This window comes from Neopelma chrysocephalum, unplaced genomic scaffold (assembly GCF_003984885.1).
Source record: "Neopelma chrysocephalum unplaced genomic scaffold, ASM398488v2 Primary Assembly neopelma1_103b, whole genome shotgun sequence".
Classification (NCBI taxonomy): Eukaryota; Metazoa; Chordata; class Aves; order Passeriformes; family Pipridae; genus Neopelma; species Neopelma chrysocephalum.
Genome location: NW_020897767.1, coordinates 6,906,464 through 6,925,961, shown reverse-complemented (window position 1 = coordinate 6,925,961; position 19,498 = coordinate 6,906,464). Strand labels below are relative to the sequence as shown.

At 37.7% G+C, this 19,498-nt stretch overlaps 1 protein-coding gene across 1 annotated transcript in view; it reads left to right on the top strand.

Moving 5' to 3' along the window:
- The window catches only part of MGAT5 (alpha-1,6-mannosylglycoprotein 6-beta-N-acetylglucosaminyltransferase), a 121,480-nt gene that overhangs the window by 28,986 nt on the left and 72,996 nt on the right, over positions 1–19,498 (top strand). The window contains exon 2 of the mRNA XM_027695918.1: positions 16,228–16,616. Coding sequence (XP_027551719.1) covers positions 16,379–16,616 — 238 coding nt within the window. The 5' untranslated portion in view covers positions 16,228–16,378. The remainder of the gene's footprint in view (positions 1–16,227; positions 16,617–19,498) is intronic.

Here is a 19,498-nt window from a genome sequence, read left to right as displayed (position 1 = left end):
TGTGAGAATATTAAAGAAAAGAAAGAGGAAAAAAAAAAGAGCCTGAATCTTGCAGTTTTGATATACTTTCTGTGATATATGGCCATTTTCATCCTGTCATGTAACATAAATGTTTTAACAGGTGAACACACCTCCCCCCTTTCTAATCTCAATTTAATGTAATAGGATTTTTCTCTGGGCTGACTGTGCTGAGAGCTCTCAAGTTCTGTGTTTTCCTGTACATACTGGTCTGACTGTGTCCCTATTACCCATCCTTCCACTCCTGTTCCCCCCACTGAAACATCATCTTCTTCTCTTTACATTCAGACTCCCCATCCTACTCAGCCATAAGGGGTTGCTTCCTACCTCCCCCTGGGCCATGTGCTGCCCACATGAGGCTTTCCTATAGATAGAGACTGTGAAAAGGCATCTTTTTACTTTCTCCTTCGTTCCTCCCTACCACAGTTAAGAATTCTCCCTTTTAATCTCCACAAAACTACTTCACCATCCTCAGATCTCTTCTGAAAACTCTGCTGTGATGACTAGAGGATCAAAAATGAAATGAGACTCTCAGTCTCATTAGCTATACTTCCTGAGGTTGGTTTCTTTGTGTTTCCAGTCTGTCTAGTCGTTCTTATCATCTCTGTTTGCATGGTTTCATCACTGGGCACAAGGCAGATCTTTGTCCTTGGTACTGGAGAGACCAAGGTCTCCTAATCCCTACGTAGGATTTACTGTAATGCAAATACTAGTCTGAAAAGGGAGGTCTAGATATAAAAATTCTGACATATTCATTTTGTACTGCAGTGAAATCCAACCACTTGGCTAGGAGGTAGCAACTGTGGTAATTTCTATTATTTTCTTTTTTTAAATAATTCTATTGCTGTTCTTCAGCCTGTACCATATTGTCCAGTTTGATACATTTAGGTACCTGGCATTTTAACTTCCGAGACAGAAAAATGCATGTAGGGCTTGCAACTTGACTTGCAAAAAATATGATCAGGATTGTGGGTTTTTTGTGATTCACAGGAATTTCATTTATATGTTTATCTTATTTTGTATATACATTTTACTTGAGCTGTGCTGTGTCCTTTTGTCCTTTCATTTTATATATTGACTCAAAACCTCTTAACTATTTAGCCTTTAACGATTCTGCTGGATGAGCTAGTTTCTCCCTCTTGCTTTAATTGGGAGCTTAGGTCAGGTGGAGATGAATGTATTATCTGTCACTGGAATTTGTAACCAGCCTTATTTTTTCAGTTTCTTTTAGTTCTGTTTTTTGTTGTAAGTGGTGCATAAGGTAATGCAATCTGTTGAAAACTAGGGGTTGCTACTTTTCTTCCTTGCTTCAATTCACTCCTTTTTAATTTGGGTTTTGGTTTCTTGAAAAATTGCACAACAGGTATTTAATTTAATATTTGTTCCAAACCTGATCTTCTGAAACGTTCTTGCCATATTGCAATAAAAGAACTCGAGCAGAGGAGGAAGAATAGGAAATGTTAGGGAATATATTTTTATTTTAGATAAATTGAATTCAGTGGATGACTGGTTTTTTTGTAGTTATGCAACGCTAAGTTTAGAAATCTTGTCAAGTTCTTGAATAAAAATTGTGGGATGTCTTGGCGCCTTTCTCTTTTTGAAAGGGAAAAACTATCTGCTCTTGTTCTTTGGAAATGGGTTTCTTGGAGTTGGCTGTAGTGTGGGGAGGGTTTTTTTTAGTGGTTTTGCTGACACTTCCTTAAGGCTTGCTAGCTTGCATTTTTAATCTGCCTTATGGCAAGCCTTTGCTTGCAGTGTTTGCAGTGTCACTTCAGTTTTGCTCATAAAACTTCTTGGACATTTATCTTTCACCCTCTACTAATGTTAGATCTTTGTTATTTTTGGTTCCTACTTAGTCCTTTAAACTCCTTCGTTTTCCTTATCCCCTAAAAAGACTGAAATCTTAAATGCCAACCTACCAGGCTATCTTTTCAGTATCATGCAGTCTGAAGGGTTGTTTACTTCTGTATTTTTGTAAAGCAGATTTTATAAAAGTCTTGTTTAGTTTTTTGGTTTAAATCTTATGTGCAACAGTTGTGTGTGTTTGTCAAAAATACATTTATTGATTCATTTTTTTTATTTTTTTCCCCACTAGTTATTATAAAGTGATGAAAGTGTTCCTTTTTGATTGTTGAGAGTTGCCTCAGAGATGTCTGGCCTTCAGTGAAGAATGAGGTTTTTTTTTAATTAAGTTTTGCCTCTAGTACATTATACTACTCAGAAACCTAAATAATGACAATTCCTGCTTCTATAAAAATATGCCAAGTACCAAGTATTTGGTGGGTTATTCTTTTGCTGGATTTTGAGTTTGAAGTTTGGATGTCATATAAGCAAAGGGGAAGAGGAAACATGAGATATTTAAGTCATAATTCATAAAGAAATGTGAAAAATCTGATGTGCACCACAATCATTCTGTTCTCTGGCAGTTTGTGCTTCTTGGTATGTGCTTACATAAAAATGCAAAAAGGGTGTTATGCAAGTAAGTGTTTCTTTGCTTGACACTCACTACGCAGCCACCTGTTAAAGCATAACGGTGTGGATGATTCCCAGTGCAAGATATGAAAGCGTTGCTGCCTGTGATGAAGTATGTTTACTAACCTTCAGAAAGCAGATTTTGTTGTTAGCAAAGTAGAATTTGAAAGCCTGACACAAAGGGAATGCATACAAACTTTGAAAATAGGCTGGAAGGTAGTGTCGTGCTAGTAACAGAGACAGAGCAGCCAGCTGACTCCTGGAGAAAACTGCACTTAACTGTACTTGTTAAAATACAACTGTGGACAAGGGTGGCTTTAAAAACATCTTTTTTGGACATCTTCAGATTTAATAGTGTCAGAAAAAAGCCTCATGACATTCTTGTGTAATATGTAATGTGACAACACTTGACTAATGTTCTAACCTCAGTGTCAATAAATGTAATTAATTATGCATTGTCAGACTGTTGGGGGGAATTTACTCTCAAAATAAATGTGGAGGAACTAATGGAAATTACCAAAGTCTCTAAAAGATGGTTAGTTCTATCTCTTCTGTCACCTGTGGTTAGCTCTGTGGGTTTACAGTGTTTCTTAGTATTGCTGCTTACGTGACTGTAAAATGTGTTAAAGAGGGTGGTTATTCTAGAACATTTGAAAGTATTACTCTGAATTTTCACTGACCACGTAGAAAGATGTTCATCAGTTTATTTAAGTAATTAATGTGACCCTCGATCTTGGAGTTCTTGATCTGTAAATGCTTAATATGTAATTTATACCAAATATATTCCTAATCATGAATGTAGATCTTGAATATGTTCTTGCAGCGTCTGTGGTTTTATTTCCTGTTACTGTCTGTCTCCAGCATCCTCTTACTGCCTGTGCAGCAACCTTAACATAAACCCATAATGTCTCATGCAAAGATAATGTTACATTTTGTCCCTGCTGACTCCTGACAGCTGTAGAAAATATCACACTTGTGAATGTGTATACATGTAGTGGAACATACCCTATTTAGTAATGTCCAGATCCTTATGCTGTGAGTTGATGCAAGTGTTTGGAAGATATATTGCACAGAGAGCTGACCCTATGAGAAGTTAATTTTTTAGTGAAGTTGATATTTTGGTAAGACTAATGGTAATATTGAGGAATAGGAGTTCTGAAGGAGTTTCCCATTACCTTGAATACGTTATTTAGGGAAGGTCTTGAAATAGGAAGTTCTATTCACTGTTTGTGGCTTTCTCCTAAACTAAAAACTCCACCTATTTCTTGCTCAAGGTGAAAGTTTTAGCAGCTTAAGTGTATCAGGAGATAGCAATAACTCTTTTGACAAGCAAACTGTTTCCTTTATCAGTGGTCACAGCCCTGTTTGTGTATGGAAAATGATTAGTTATGCTTTACCAGTTGCACCTGTAGTCCCCTTTGTGTCTGTTGGCATATCACTCATAATATTGATTTAGTATTGTTTAATGTTCTGAGTTTTCTTGATCTTGCCTGACCCAGTGTATTCAGCTGATCAGTTTCTCTGTCAGCTGCTCTTTCTGGTACCTTTTCATTTTGTTTACTTTCTCTTAGACTTGCATTGAAATGTTTTCTTACCTCATCTCCTCACTCGGGGTATTTGTTTTTCTTCCTCCTTCCTCACATTTCAGTTTAGTCTCACTTAGTCTTGCAGTGATTTCCACCACCCCACTCCTCAGATTTTCAAGTTGGTTTTCCCCCTTCTTATTACCTGTTGTTTTCTCTACAACTTTCTTCTCCTGTCTGTTCTGCAATTTCATCTATTACTGCGTCAATGAAATGCTGATGACATTTGCAAGTTCTTGCTCATAATTAAAAGGAAGACCTGAGCTTTGTTTTCCTATTGATGATATTATTTATCTGTAATCTATTACTCACAGAATGTGTGAATACAAAATTTCGGTGTCTTTGATCTTGTTCTCTTCTAATTTCCCAATGAAGGAAGGCTCTTTCAATCATCCAGTTTTGTGCTTCATACTTTCAATTCCCGTTGTACTTTCAGTTAAACTGATTGTGAAATTTTTGCAAGCTTCCTGTGAATTAGTAGCTGTCTCAGAAAGCCCCTGCTAGTACAGCAAGGAAAGACATGGAATCAGAAAAGTTGGTGGAAAAAAATAAAATGCAAAAAACTGATTTGCTGCTGTTCTTTGAAGTATTTGCATTTTGTTGCAATTGTCAGAGGGCTGTAGGTGGCATGGGCAGCCTTAGCAGGTTTCCTGCTGCAGGAACTTAAGAAACCCTGTTTGATACAGTTACCGCTTGTTCAAGCAAGAGCCAAAGTCTGGTTCCAAGTGTGTTCTCTCCTAGTCAATCTGCGATTGTGTGCCGGTCTCTAACCAAAATACATGTAAACAAAGGAATAGGGCTTTTATAAACCTTTTTGGCCATTAACATTACAAATTGTTACTTGAGAGAATAACTGCAGGCAATTGATTTATGAATTTATTTCCTTGGCCGTTTCCGTGATGAGTATCTATGGTATGAATGAGTTTGGTGACTCAGAGTAGTTTAGCATGTTCTCAAACATAGGTTTGAATGAGATGTGCTTTTTAAAGTGAATCGATAACCCTGCTAATAATACTTTGATTTATATAGGGGAGTACTAATAGAAATCACAAACTGAATTCCTCTTTAATGAAAATATTCCAGGAATGCAAATGATGTCCTCGAACTGTTGGTATTTGGTCTTGAAGACCAGACTAGATACAATCCACAGCACTGTCCTTCAGTACTAACACCCACAGCCCTGAGCTGAAATACCAATGGTGTGAATGTCACATTCTCAAAACCTATCAGGTTTTTTTGCAGATGTGTTCCTGTTCTGCTGTGGTACTTGCTAACATAAATAGAGATTTTGAGACCTAAGGTGTGATTTTTATGTCTATTAAAGACAGACCTCAGGCTTCATTTTCACATTTATTTCTTGTTTCAATTCTAACTAGAACCTTTGAGAAGAAAGAGGAAATTCATGACCACTGAAGCATTCAATATTGTAAATAATTAAATTTTCCAAAATGCTAACATTTACATTTACTTTGGAACTGCTGTGCAGGGGGAATAAAGGTTTGCTTTCAGCACTGAAAATGAAGCTACTTCTGCTACCAAACCTTGAATGGGAGTATTGATAATAGCCTCAACAAAGCATGCTTTGGAAAGGAAGTCTCTCCAGTAATTTGGATTATTTATAAATAGCACCGAGGCATTAAAGAAAGTTCATTACCCAAACCATTACTGCACCATGGACCGGAACCAGCAGATGAAATAGCTTTTTCAAGTAATCGTAGACCATCGCTGTCTAGAGGACCTGAAAACCTGGGAGTGAGAGAAGCTAAAAAGAGGAACACTGCTGTTAATGATGGGGTGTATGCAATGAGGAGAGCTTATGGGGTTCTGCATCCATCCTTTAGTGCTGTGTTGTGCAGAACATCATCTCAGAAACCTGAGTTGTTCGCTAAGACACTTTCACATTATTTCTGAATTGTACTGGTGGCATCGTGTGTCCTCCCACCTCTCCCTGCCTCGCAGTGGTCTAGAGAGAAACTACAAAGTCCTATTACTGATTGATTTTCCTTATGCTGCCTGTGCTGGCTGTTTTCTACATGTCACTTTTTTCTTTTTTTTCCCCCTATTTAGCTACAGCTGAAACAGAGCTATTCTTCAGAGTTTGCCAGTACAAGTTGTTCTACAGCTGTCTAGGGATGGCGAAAGAGGGGAGGCTGTTTTCCACCTACTCAAAGTAGTTCCCAAGTTGTGCCCTATGCTATACTAAGTACAGCTCATTTGTTTGCAGAGGAGGCTCATATAGTTTATTAGATCTTGCAGATGACTGGAAAGCTGACGGCCTCCCAGCAGAACAGTGGTGACAGGCTGGAATGTGGTCATGCTTGGCCTCGTACTGGCTCTCCGTAGAAAATGCCGTTGTGGTCATGGCCAATGTCGTTCAGTATTTGTTGTGGTTTATGGTAAAGCTTTAAAATTCATATCAACATTGTGAAAATCATGTGCAGAGAGGTTTTATGTGAAGGCTCATATTATTTGTTTTCTTATGGCTGGATGGATCAGAATAGTGTAGGTATCAAAACTTTAGTCTACTTCCTTTAACAATCCTTTCAAGCCCTTTGCTTTAAAGTTCTGTCCTGTGTGACTGTAGGTTTCTAACCAGGCTTTATTGGACATGTGCAGAATTCCATCTGTGTCCCATTTTGACATCTCTGTCTGACAAATTGTTGCTACTTGCAAAGAGAAATAAGAAACATTAACAGCTTTAATTTCAATGATCTCTAATCTTGGGTGGTATCAGCTGTTGACAAATACCAACGTTGAGCAGCAGGGTATATACAGGTGATGCAGGAAATAGGTTAAAATATTTTGCTGTCCTGCTAACTTTCAAATTAGATATGAAACAAATCGCAACTTCATCCTTTCAATAATAAAGAAAAGGTCTTAAATGCAGAAACTAGAGCAACGGAATAATCAGCAGTACTGTTGCTTCCAAACAGGTGACAGTGTTGAAATTTTAATTCCATTAAATTTTGTGCTCTGGAGATGCAGCTTGTACTTCCAGCCATTTGTCTAGCCACATAAGCTGGAAAGTGTTCAAAGTGCCTGCCAAGAACAAATCCATTGGAAGAAATGTTATACTTTGACCCAGGTTCAAGACATTCTAAAGCAACAAGAGATAAATATTTCTGAAGAGTTATTTAATGTTGAGCTTAGATAGTTGGGCTTTTTTTCCTCCCTGTGATCTGATACACACTTGCTTAATAGCATGCACATAAGAATTTTCTATATATTTATTTCTACTTTCCTCTATTTTGACTTGACTCTTTTTTTTCCTCGTCATTTGTCCTTTGCGAAAAGTTTGCGTGTAGAATCATCTAGCAACAATTAATTTAAAGCAAATTTAATGAGAATTTGGGTTTGCTTTGATTATATACCCCCCCCAGCAAGTGGTAAAATATCCAAGAAAATTAATTTTTTTACATGGATATATATATACACACTTATATATTTTGTCTTCTGTTTTTGAAAAACTTTTTCAGTACAATGTAGTGAGTATTTTGAGCATGAACGTGTTTGGATCTTTCTTTAAAACTTGTACTTTATTTTTGACTGTCTGTCTGGGGTCCAGCACAATTGCTGAAGACTACGTTTAGTGTGTTGACCATCGATTTTAGAAGGGTTGATAGCTGGGCATCCACATCGATGAGAGCTTTCTTGCTGAATACAAAGAAGGTTTTGACTTTGCTCTGTGAGTTGGATAGAGCTCCTGTTGAGTGTTACTTGTTTTTTCTCTGCAAGATGTGATGTAACAGGCTGATTTGTGGTTAATAGCAGTGGGTGAGATTGGAGCCTGGAGTATCTGCTTGATGTAAGCAATGAGCTAATGGATCCAATTTCTATATAATAAACTTAGTATAAACTAAGTTAAACTTAGTAATTTCTATATAATAAACTTAGTTTGTTTATTAACTTATGTTAATAAACCAAACATAATTCGGTTGCTTTGATTATAAAGCTGAAGGTAATTTTATTATTCATTAAAAATAGTTTTATGAATAAGTTCATAGCAATGCTTGTAACTCTTGCTACCACAGTTGTACTGTGTCCTGAAGAAATTGGGGAATATTACCAGAAACCAAGTTGCACTCATGGGATTGCTGTGTAAGAACCAAGGACTTTTTGCTCTTAACTTTGGAGAACATCCAGATGATCTGAAAAATAGAGGCCATGCTTCTCAGCATGTGCCCTTCAGAGGACAAATGCCAAATATAAAATTCAGAATGACACAAGAGGATGTCATATATTAGCCTTTGACTGAGGGGAGTTGCAAGGAGGGGAAGAGAAAAATGTACTTGATCCATGCTAGAAAGATGATAAAACTTACTAGCCATGAGTCCTATTTTTAAAATTCATTAAAATTAATGAAGTAACTTGAAGGCTTGTTTGTTCAGTGGACTTCAGGGACTCTTGAAGGCATGAAAGCATGACTCATGGATGCTTTTTTTTCCCTGGGTTTAGGGGATTTTGTAGATGATGGCTGGGGCTCTCAGCCTATGCAAGGTAATTTCTTTCAAAAAAAACCCAACAAAAACCAAAAAACACAAAAACTATTAATCTCTTGATCAGCATGCTGACATCCCAAAATGTTCTTTTTAAGTGAGAAAATGCTATTTTGGGCATATGGTTTTAATGGAGTAGCAAGATGAAGTTATTAATATTCCTTGTACTTTGACTGTAAATGGCTCTAAAAATGTACATTTCTTTTGTTTGTTCAAGGTCAATAACATTTCTGATTTTTCTGAAGTTTATTGAAGTCCTATTCCTAGTCCTAACATTGATTCAGTTTTTGATCTGTAAGCACTTTATTGAAAGAAGATTGGGTTAGTTTGTGATTATGTCCTTAAATGCATTGCCTGGAATCTTTCTAATCAATAAACACTATTTGTACCGTAAGGGTTTCAATACATAAGGATTTTTCCTTATGGATTTTCTCATAATCCTTTTTTTCTTTATCTGTTGTGTAAACCTTCCTCCCTTCTTTACTCTTTCCTCCCTGAAATATCATGTTAAGCAAACAACATGAAAGGAACAACATCTGATGGTTTAATTTCTGTAGGACTTGGCTACGGAAAGTGATGTGCTAGATAGAAAACTGGAAACATTTCAGAGTGCTCTGTAAAACCATGGACACACATGGGGGAATTAAGGTGGGATGGCACCCAAATTGTTTCTAATTGGAGAAATTTATTTTTGAAAGTGAAGGCAAGCTGCTTGCCCAGGATGAAAATTTACTTGGTTTTATGTCACTTTATCAAAAGGCTGCTTTTCCTTCTTTTAACTTTCATCCCACCACCTCCTGCCAATTTCTACTACATGCACAAAAGCAAACATGCCTCCCCAACCTAAAAAAACCCAAACCTGGAGTATTTATACTCTTACTCTCCCTCAGTCCATCTGTCCTGCTGCATCTATTGAGACCCAGTGTTGCTTTGCTTTTCTCACTTCATGGGATTGCATCCCAAATTGCCACTTCAGGCACAGTACATGGTGCCACATCAACTGTAAATGGGTGGTGAGCGAGAAGACGCAGTGATATCTGTCAGCTAGAAGGAAAGAATGGGTTGGCAGAAGCATTGCTGAAAATAAAATTGAGCAGCAAAAGGAAGAGCAAAACTAAGACTCCATAATACAGTTAAGGAAGTGGGTTTATGCATTTTATATATTAAGGAACTTAAATTATAAAATGTGTAGTTAGCAAAGGTATGCATAAATATTGATTACCAGATGAGCCTGGTATAGTTGCATGATTTTTCAGCTGCCTCTTCTTCCTGAGGAGCCCACCTGTGAGATATGTAGGCACTATGTACACCTTCAACCAGCTGGAAGCCTTTCCCTAGACTTAGGACTTGCAGGCGTGGGTTAATATTATCAGCTTTTCTGCCGTGTTTCTGCTCCTTCCAGAACATTCTGTCATGGATTTTGTCTTTTATTGGACCGATCACAACAGAAGAAAGTTTGTTTTAATGTTAACAAAAATGTTTTGAGGTGCTGTCACATTTATGACTTGAACTATTAAAATAAATTTTCTTCCTTTGTTGCTGTGACCCAGTCGGGCAGGATACAGCCCTTGGCACCCAGAGCAGGTGTGGGTTCAGCCTTTGGTTGTCCTGCTGTCTGCCCTCTGCTTTATGCATTTGACATGGTCAGTGGCTAAACAGCAGCTAAAGTGCTTCTAAACAATCAGTGGGTCTGAAGTTTTGTTTAGATGTGTGCATGGTTGTATGTTAGTACAATGTATTTCCTAAGTTTAGTGATTATTTAATTGCCATGTCAGTACTGAAGTCAAAATGTGTGTGGTATGGAGATACTTGACAATGGTATGAGCACACATCGCGATGAAATGCAAGTAATCTTATCAGAAATCGGGCTTCTTTTTTCTGCTCTGATCCTTTCTTATCTTCTACCAACAGAGCATGTGATTACTCTTTGATTTCACTTGCCTGCATTAAGCAGAAAGCTGTAGTTTATCCTGTTGTTTAAGCTGTATTTTGAAAGAAGGAAAGGTAGGTTCATCCTCCAGAATAACTAATGGAAGCCAACATCTTACAATAAGTGAAGGAGTGGGGGGGGAGAAGGGCGACGCATCACGGATTGCACTGTTTCAGAACACAGATTGGCCAGCTGGGGTGGGACATCTGCTGAGATATTCCCGTATTCCCGCAGAAATAAACAACTGCAGTACCAGGAAATCCATTAATTTGCATTTGGTTGGGGTATAGTGCACATCTGTTTAGGCAATGCAGCTGCAGTAGGAGACAGTGGTTAACATCAGCCTGGGATTCTAGTTTATGTATATTGGAAGCTTGTCTGGTTTAAACTCTTAAAACATAGTAGTCCCAGTTAGGACTCATCACTCCTAGAAAGGCGGTTTTGGAGGATTGCCTACCCCTTTTAAGATGCATTACGTCAGGTTCCACATGAAGCATGACTCCTGTCATCCCTCAGAGAGAAGTGCTGGGATATGGCAGGTGTTTTCACTCACCACTGAGATTTCTGGCTGTAGCTCTGGCAGCCCACTGGCTTGACACTTGAATTATCGTAGCTTTTAGGTTAACACACCCTTCAAGAGAATAGAGGACATTCACATCTTGATGTTTGACCTTGGCTGGTATGTAACAACTTGTTCCATAGAATCAAACAGTTGCAAACAGAAGTGCAGCTTGCCCTCTTCAGGAAACAGTCTGGAAAATAGATCAGGATTTGCATTAGGATCCTGGGGGGAAGGGGGTGGTTAAGAACACCTCTTGGAGCTGTTTGTAATACAGTAACAAACTGCAGAGTCAGGCAGGGTGGCACAATTGCAACTGAACACGCGGCGTTTGTGTGTGGATGGATGTATGCCAGAGGAGAATGTGAGATTGCTGTGACTGAGGGCTTAGAAGGCTGATAAAACAAAGCAGCTTTAAATCAGCTTTATAACAAAACTTGGGTAGGGTGATATTCATTAACAATACATGTTGCTAATGGCTAGGTTTTACTCATTCCTAGCCATTACCACTGCCTAGTCAAAGTAATTACTCTGTGACAGTCCCATAATGAGCACAGGGTACCACAGAGCTGGTTCCTGTGTTTAGCGCTGATGGTTATGGTCCTTGATGGCCAGATGTGTGAGGCTGGTGCCTCACAAGAAGATGGGTTTTCTTATTGCTTAGCAGTTTTAGGCCTCCTTTTCAGCTTTTGCTGCTATTAAAAGAAAAGCAGGGTTTTTTTTCTCCAAAACTCAAGGTTCATCAGTGACTGATAATTGACCATGATTGAGTAGCTTATAGTGTTGGGCCGCTCTTCTTTCAAACCCGTGCCTTGTTTTCCAGCCCTTTGTTCTTATCTCATGTGTAAGCTGTAACAAGAGGCATCTGGTACCCAGCTCTAGCTCCCCAACAAGTTCTCTGAATAATTTCTTAAGCATCAGAGACCAGAATTTGGTCCTTGCACATTTGGCATTGGAACATAGACCTGTTCCTAGCAGTGGCAATACTGTTTTTACTGAGCCACTTGGTACAAAAGTGCTTATACTTAGTGTGCTAGTCATGCTGTGTAAGGTTGCTTATGTGTGAGTTCATAACAAACTAATAATTAAGTATGACTCAAGCTGTTGCTTTTATGGGTGCAAAAGCTTCTGTTTTGGCTGCAGACAATTAAGGTTTTATAACTATGTAGCTAGTAATGAGCACTGCATTCAACCGATGAACAATTTAATCCTGAGTATCTTGAGGATAGTGGTGTTCTAAGCTTACCCTGAGTAAGTACCGTTTCTAATATAGGTACAGATTGGACAGAGAGCATCAAGCTGTGTATATGTACATACTTAAAAAGAGACTTTGCTTAATCTCTTGTAGATGATTAATTCTTCTTCTTTAAAAGTGAAGAGGAATACATGGATATGTGTCACCAAAATCTGTTCACATGAAGATTAACTGTTTGTACTCTATTTTAAGCATTAAAAAAAATAGCAAAGTCTTAAAATGCCGAGAAATGTGTAGTTTGCATCCCTTATGTATGGATTACTTTAGCATTGGGATACTTATCTGAGTTGATTTTAAATAGTGTGAGGGTTCTTTTGTTGTGATGACATCAGCATGGTAATGTTATCCTCTCTAACTAATGAAATGACCAGCTGTTGAACAGTGTTTCATTAAACATAGAACAGAAAGAAATGTGTTTTTAATGAAGCACTCTAATAGTACTTTTAGTACTTCAACATTTTTATGCCTATGTAAATGGGTGTAAGTTTAGCCCCTTTCCAAAGAAATCTGCTAATCATTTTTGTCCAGGGTAGGGGCAGTTGTGTTTTAAATTGTGGTGTGTTTTTCGCAGAAGACATAGTTAGTCTGTTTTGAAAACAAAACACCAAAACAACCCTCAAAAAACCCAAACAACAACCTTCCCCCCCCCATCATGCCATCCTGTTGTTTCAGTTGTGGTGAGATTTTGATGGTTAGAGTTGAATTTGAGGAAGAACGTAACAGAGATGTTTATTGAAGGTATTCTTGCCTTATATATCTTTTAACTTTTGTGTGTGTGTATGTTTTTCATGCTTGGTGTTTAGTTTTGGTACATTTAGCTGCTCTGATTAAGTCAGGAGGAATTATCTTCCTAACAGTTTCACAACCAATCTCCCAACTATAACATCCAGTTTCCAGAGGATGCTGGAATTATTTCGAGATATATACTTAGAGTGAGACCACATCTTTCCGAAGCTTAAGACAAGGGGCTTGGGGGTGGCAAAAAAGAGCACCTTTATTATTTAGAGGAATGAAGAAATATGTGCTTCCTTATTCTCTTTAAATATGACTCTCATTGTGTATTTTGGACACTAGACTAGGAAAAGGACTTAGTAATTAACAGGATTGGCTCCTTTGGGAGCATTTATAAGGCAAGAGAGAGAATGAGGGAAATACTCTGCTGCCTTAAGTTGGGAATGGTTTGCTTGGTATGGGCAGAGAGATAACTTGTCAGTCAAAATCTATCAGTGATTATAGTAGACAAAGATGTGCTTATTGCTTCAACTCTTGGTCAGCTCAGTTATTAATTTCCTGTCAAAACAGAAATAAAAAGAGACATTTCTGTGCTGCTGTGTTCTAGAATTCCACATAACCCCTTGATATCTTCTGTCCGCTGTCCCCTTAGGTACCAAATAATGAGTCATTACAGGTATGTGGTAATCATTAGCTGTAGAATAGTTGTGTTGCAGACCTTGACAGCTGTCAAATGTAGGGTTAAACATATACCCAAGTCAGTGCAGCCGGCCATGGAAGCTCTGGGAAGCACAGAAATTCTGCTGTGCACTTCACAAACCACCTTGACCACCAGCAGTGCTGTAAAGTTAATTAGTTAAGTGCATGTCGTTAGGCAGTCATGGAGTTGCTGACCACTGGAATTGCTTAAGGAAAAAGTAAAGCTGGTTGGTGGTGTTTGGGTTTCGTTTTTTGGGGATTCGTTTGTTTGTTGAAATACTGGGGGCCAGTCTTCCATCTATCAATTAATTTAAGTCCTTTCTTAGAGCAGTATTTTAACATTTGCTGTCTACCTTGTTACAGTTTTTGAGTGGATTTAAGATGTATTTTTCTGTTGATACATGGAATAAAAAAGTCAGCAGCTCTATTTAAGTAGATCATTCTCATAGTTCAGTGTCATATACACTGTTTCTTATACCATCCTTGTTTCTGTTCTAGAACTTTAAAAAGAAGACTGTGAAATACTGGCATTTTTTAATTGCTGTTTTTAATGTTAATTATGTTCAGAGGTTTTTTTCCCTAAACAACTAGTCATAAAAAGTCATTAGCATTTGTCTGTTAAAATGTGGTGGTGATAGGTTTACTTTTTTATTCATTGTTTTCCACTTCACAAACAACTCATAACTGGGGAAGAAATATTGACTGTGTAACCACAGATCTTATTGCCATAGAGGATGCTGTCAGTTCTTACTTGAAGTTAAGTCACTGTGGGAGTTTGTCTTGAATATTTTGGATTTATTTTGAAAGTTTTGATGTTGTTTTAAACTATGGAATTTTCTATATTTTATCACACCAGATATTGCAAAAGAATAGTAAAACATTCAGTTTTTAGTGACATAACTATTCAGTCAAACCAAGAGTATCCCAAAGCTATGGTTAAATAAAACATGAAGAAGTAAAACTTCCCTCTGCCATTTCTTGGAAAATTAACTGGTTTATGGAGAGCAGCATTAAACGGAGTCCTTCATTTTCTCTGTTGAGACTGTTCATTTTCTTTGTTGAGATATTTTAAGTGTGGAAAAAGTCAACTTGAGGGCTTTATAACGGTTTTCACTGTACTTGGAATTAATTTCTCTGCACCATTCCTCCTTAAGCAAAAGACAGCTGCAGATTGTTCTTTTAGCAATGTAAATGCATGGGACAGTCTGTCCCTTGCGTGGTTTTAGTTTACAAGGTAATGCACATTCACTTCTACAATCCATCGTGTGTGTGAAATGGGCACACACAGGACGTGTTGGAAGATAAGTGCTCCAAAAGTGTTCCTGTCCCTCTGCAGAACTCCTGGTTCAACTGGAAGCAGAAGATCTAAAGGGAATTTTAACAAACAGGGAGCACTGCTAGCAGGCATCTGTGTAATTATCCTATTAAAACAGAGCAGCATCTGCATTATCTATGCAAGTGCAGAATGGAAGGGAACATTATGTTCTCTAATCCTGTCTGGGAGCATTATGAAGTTAAAAGGATAACATTTTACCAAATCTGTGTTCTAACGTGATAGGTTACACTTAATTGCCTTTTAATTACCTTTCTTCTCGTGGCTTTCAGCTAAGGACCCTGCCGCTAGCCCTCAGCACAGACCTTTCCTTGCCTTTGGGTTGTTTATGCCAGGTTTTAAATTTGAATTTCCCATGAAAAGATGGTCCTACTATGTCTTGAAGGCTGTTACTACATTTCTTTTTACCTAGTGTGTGAAGAGCTCTGAGAATGTCAGTTTATGTACACAAGATGTGTCGTAGCATTCGGACGTTTGTGTTTTCAGTCTAGTTGCAAAGGGCAAAGTCATTGGACTATGTTTTATGAATAAGGAGTAACAATGCATGGCAGGGACTACACAGGAGCAAGAGATTATTCCAGCCTTCTGCCTGCATGCAGTGTAAGCCAGGAGAGTGTATTGGCTTAAATAATGTAGATTTCTTTTTTCCTCTTTACCCCTGAGGGAGTCTGATTTCCTGATCACCTATCTAGCCATATGCCATAGCCCTTGCCAGGAACTCCGAGCAGTGTCACTGCCAGCTAAAATTACTTGTTTTCTGAGAACTGAGTTACATTGAGAATTGTCTTAAATTGCTGCACTGGCACCATCACAAAGTTTTACATACACACACAAAACTAAGTATGTAATAGCAGCCTTACCTTGAAATTCAGCTTAGAGACTGCTTCAAGCATTGAATTTGATCCAGATCCTGTGGGGTGTTCTACACCTGCTCAGGCACATCACTCCTGCTTTGTTGTCTTTCCAGGGCTTTTCTCATCCTCTTTGTGCTCTGGCTAGTACACTACAATGATGAGACATGCAAATTAAACATTTATAAAGCCAGCATATTGTCTGCTCCTGTTTTCTACCAGTTACAGGGAGGACCTCGTATGGCTAGTGAAAACTTCACTTGTGGTAACTGTGCTTCTTTTCTTTCTTCTTGCGACAGGATGGATCTGAAACACGGATATGCATTGACAAAGGAGTTGGAATAAGACTGAGTCCTGCTCTGTGATATTTATATACCTGGACCATGAACTTGCTGTTTGGCTTCATGATTTAGGAACCTTTGTAGTAACTGTGTGAAGCTGTTGGGAATCATGGCATTCTCTCCATGGAAGCTGTCCTCTCAGAAACTCGGCTTTTTTCTGGTGACTTTTGGTTTTATTTGGGGAATGATGCTTCTGCATTTTACTATTCAGCAGCAAACACAACATGAAAGCAGTTCAGTCCTGCGTGAGCAAATTTTGGATCTCAGCAAAAGATATATCAAAGCATTAGCTGAAGAAAATAAAAATGTGGTTGATGGACCTTACGTGGGGACAGTGACAGCATACGGTAAGTGTGTTCTCTAAATGACATGGTAATCTGATTAAGGCTTTTTTCCTAAGTTGTCCAAATATTTTACTTCATAATGCTGCTCAATTGACAGTACTTTGCCCTGTGGATTTTCTGTACAGGTGGAGAAAGTGGTCTTCCCTTATAAGTATGAAGTAGGACAAATTTTACATTTCCAGTCACTTGGAAATGAAGCTGTCTGCTAATTTTTATTATATCTATCCAGTAGCTATATCCAGTGTGCCTTAGGTTATTTGTTAGAACTTCATTTTAAAAAACTTTTTTGATGTTCTTGAGAAACTTGCAAGGCTTTTCAGTTTGCGTGTCAGTGATCTAAGAAATTCCCTGTGGATAGAGACCTGCCATGTTTATTTCTTCTTCCCTATTTCACTTCTATGTTCAGTCAATTTACTTAATGTTTAAGTTTGTATCTGGCATAATCTTAAATTAGGCTTAAATATATCCTATTTGCCTCAGGGCAGAGAATTTTGAGTGCTTTGTTCGGCAGTAGGTTTTAATGCTTATTCTCTTCCAGTTTGTACATGAGAGTAAAGTTTGCATGTGTGAGATAAAGCAAGTCTAAAAGAACAAAGCATATTACCAGAAAATATTATCAAAATAAAAATATAATCCAATTTCAGGTTAGGTGTAGCCCCTTTTTCAATCTGATAAGATCACATCATACACCTTACTGGTTTAACATTTTTTAGACTCACTTTCTTTCCTACTTACCTATGTTCCTTCAGGCTGTGTGGAAAGCTAATGGTTAATTAATGATCTAGGTTTGTTTCCTTTTATAGTTGCCTTAATATTCAGCTCTGAAGAAATTGGATAGATGTTTTTGTATGCTTGGACAAAGAATATAGACTAGGATGCAACAGATAATAGCTGCACCTTTTTCTCTAGTTCTCTCTTAATGCTCTTTACCTTTTGGTGCATGCAGTGAAAATATCTTGCTGGGAGGTTCTCTCATGTCTTGTTTCTGTTACCTCTTTTTTTCTTCTAAAAAGTTAGGTTTTGGAGTTTGTGTGCATTTGGTTGCCTGTAAGGCTGAGATTATTATCCCAAACATTGCTAGCAATTCTGTTGCTTCATCGCTGGAATAACAGCCTTGCTCTGTAACTCCTGATTTGTGACTGCAAGTTGAACTATGCTGCCGTTGTAGTCTTACAAAGCAACACGAGCAAAATAGAGTGGTACTAGATCAATATTTGGATTGAAGACCTGCAAGCAAGTAGAGGTCCCTAGAGGATTGTGTGCGTGGGTTTAAAACAAAACTCTGTCTGCTTTATAGCCATCACCAGTGTCCTGTTATTGTGTAAGGCTGCTTGATGGTAGGTGAATTGAAGAAGAAAAAAGGCAGCAACAAACCCCAAACAATCTGGCTCCAGGTGTTGAAAGGTAACTGCATTAATATGTGCCTGAGCGAGGTCTGAGGGTACAGGATATCCTTAAGCTAAGTTCCCCCTGCAGCTTGTTACCTGAGGCATTAATTTCCTGTTCCAAATCCCGCTGAGGAATAAGTTGGCTTGCTGCCAAACAGTGGTCAAGTTCCCCAGGAGAAGTTAAACTGCATTTGAAAGTGGGTAAAATAACTTTGTAACACTTCTGTGAAGGTAAAACTAAGTTTTGTGTAGAAATTTCAAGTCCATGGCCAAGACTAAAGACTTAAACACCTGACCAAACTAAACATTTTCAACAAAGTAATTTGGAAAGATGCAAAATAATGGTAATATATTTATTTAAAATATTACAGGCAAAAGCACTGTGGTGAGTCAATAACACCATATTAAATAATACTTTATGAATCTGAGTAAGGTAATTACTTAATAAGTAAGTTAATTTTTCCTGTTTGGCATACCAAATGGTTTGTTGCTAGCAAATGATCAGCTTAGCTGTTCAGGAATAAACACATTAATGACTGATGTTAATAAAAATTGGTAGAGATTGCTTTACTGTTTTATTAAAATTAATGCTCTTGCTAAATTAGCCTTTTTATTTCTTTTAATGTTATCCTCTGGTTTCTTTAAGTAAGCACAAATGTAATTTCCGTGTTCAAGAATAAGTTTAATGTTTGCTTGATTTAGCTGCTTTTACCCAACCAAAAGGTTTTTAGCCATTCCTTAATTGTGATTGCACAGCTTCTTTACTTTCTCACTTTTTCATTCTACCATATATTCACCTGTCAAGTAGGTGGATGAAACACTTTTCTTTTAAAAGTTATAGTCCAGATATACACAGTGAAAATTAGGTTCTTTTTTATAGCAGTAAACAATTTTTTTACAAAAATTTTTGTGAATCTGTGCTTCTACCCACCCCTTCTCAAACTAGCCTCCACTTGCCTTTTTGTTCTACCAAGCAGTCTCTCATATCAGTTTTTTGGTATTAGAGTTAAAAAATAATAATTTTTAGCCATTTTTGTCTCTGTGATGTGTCTGCCTTTATGTATGCTATGTTTCTTCCTCTTTGTTTCCTGAATTATTTTTACTACTTTTTTTCCTAGACTTTTTTCATTGTTCTGTACCATGGTTTTATTCATGTTAAGTCCATTCTTTCCTTTTCTTCTGCACACTATGCTATTAAATGACTTCCAAACCCCCTTTGAAACAGTCCAGATGACTAGTGCTTCAGATTCCCCCTTCTGATCTTTACAGGACAAAGGAAAACACACAGTTATGAAGAAAAAGACCTACTTTATAGTTGCATAGAATAAATATAGCCCTCCTTTTATTGGGAAAAAAGAATTATAAGCGCTCTAAAAGTAATAGTGTTTTGTTATTTACTCTCTCTTTTGCACAAGAATTGAAATAGTCATGGGAAAAATTAAAAAAAGAAGGAGCACATAATAAATGTGGCAAAAGTACAACTGATGTAGAGACGAT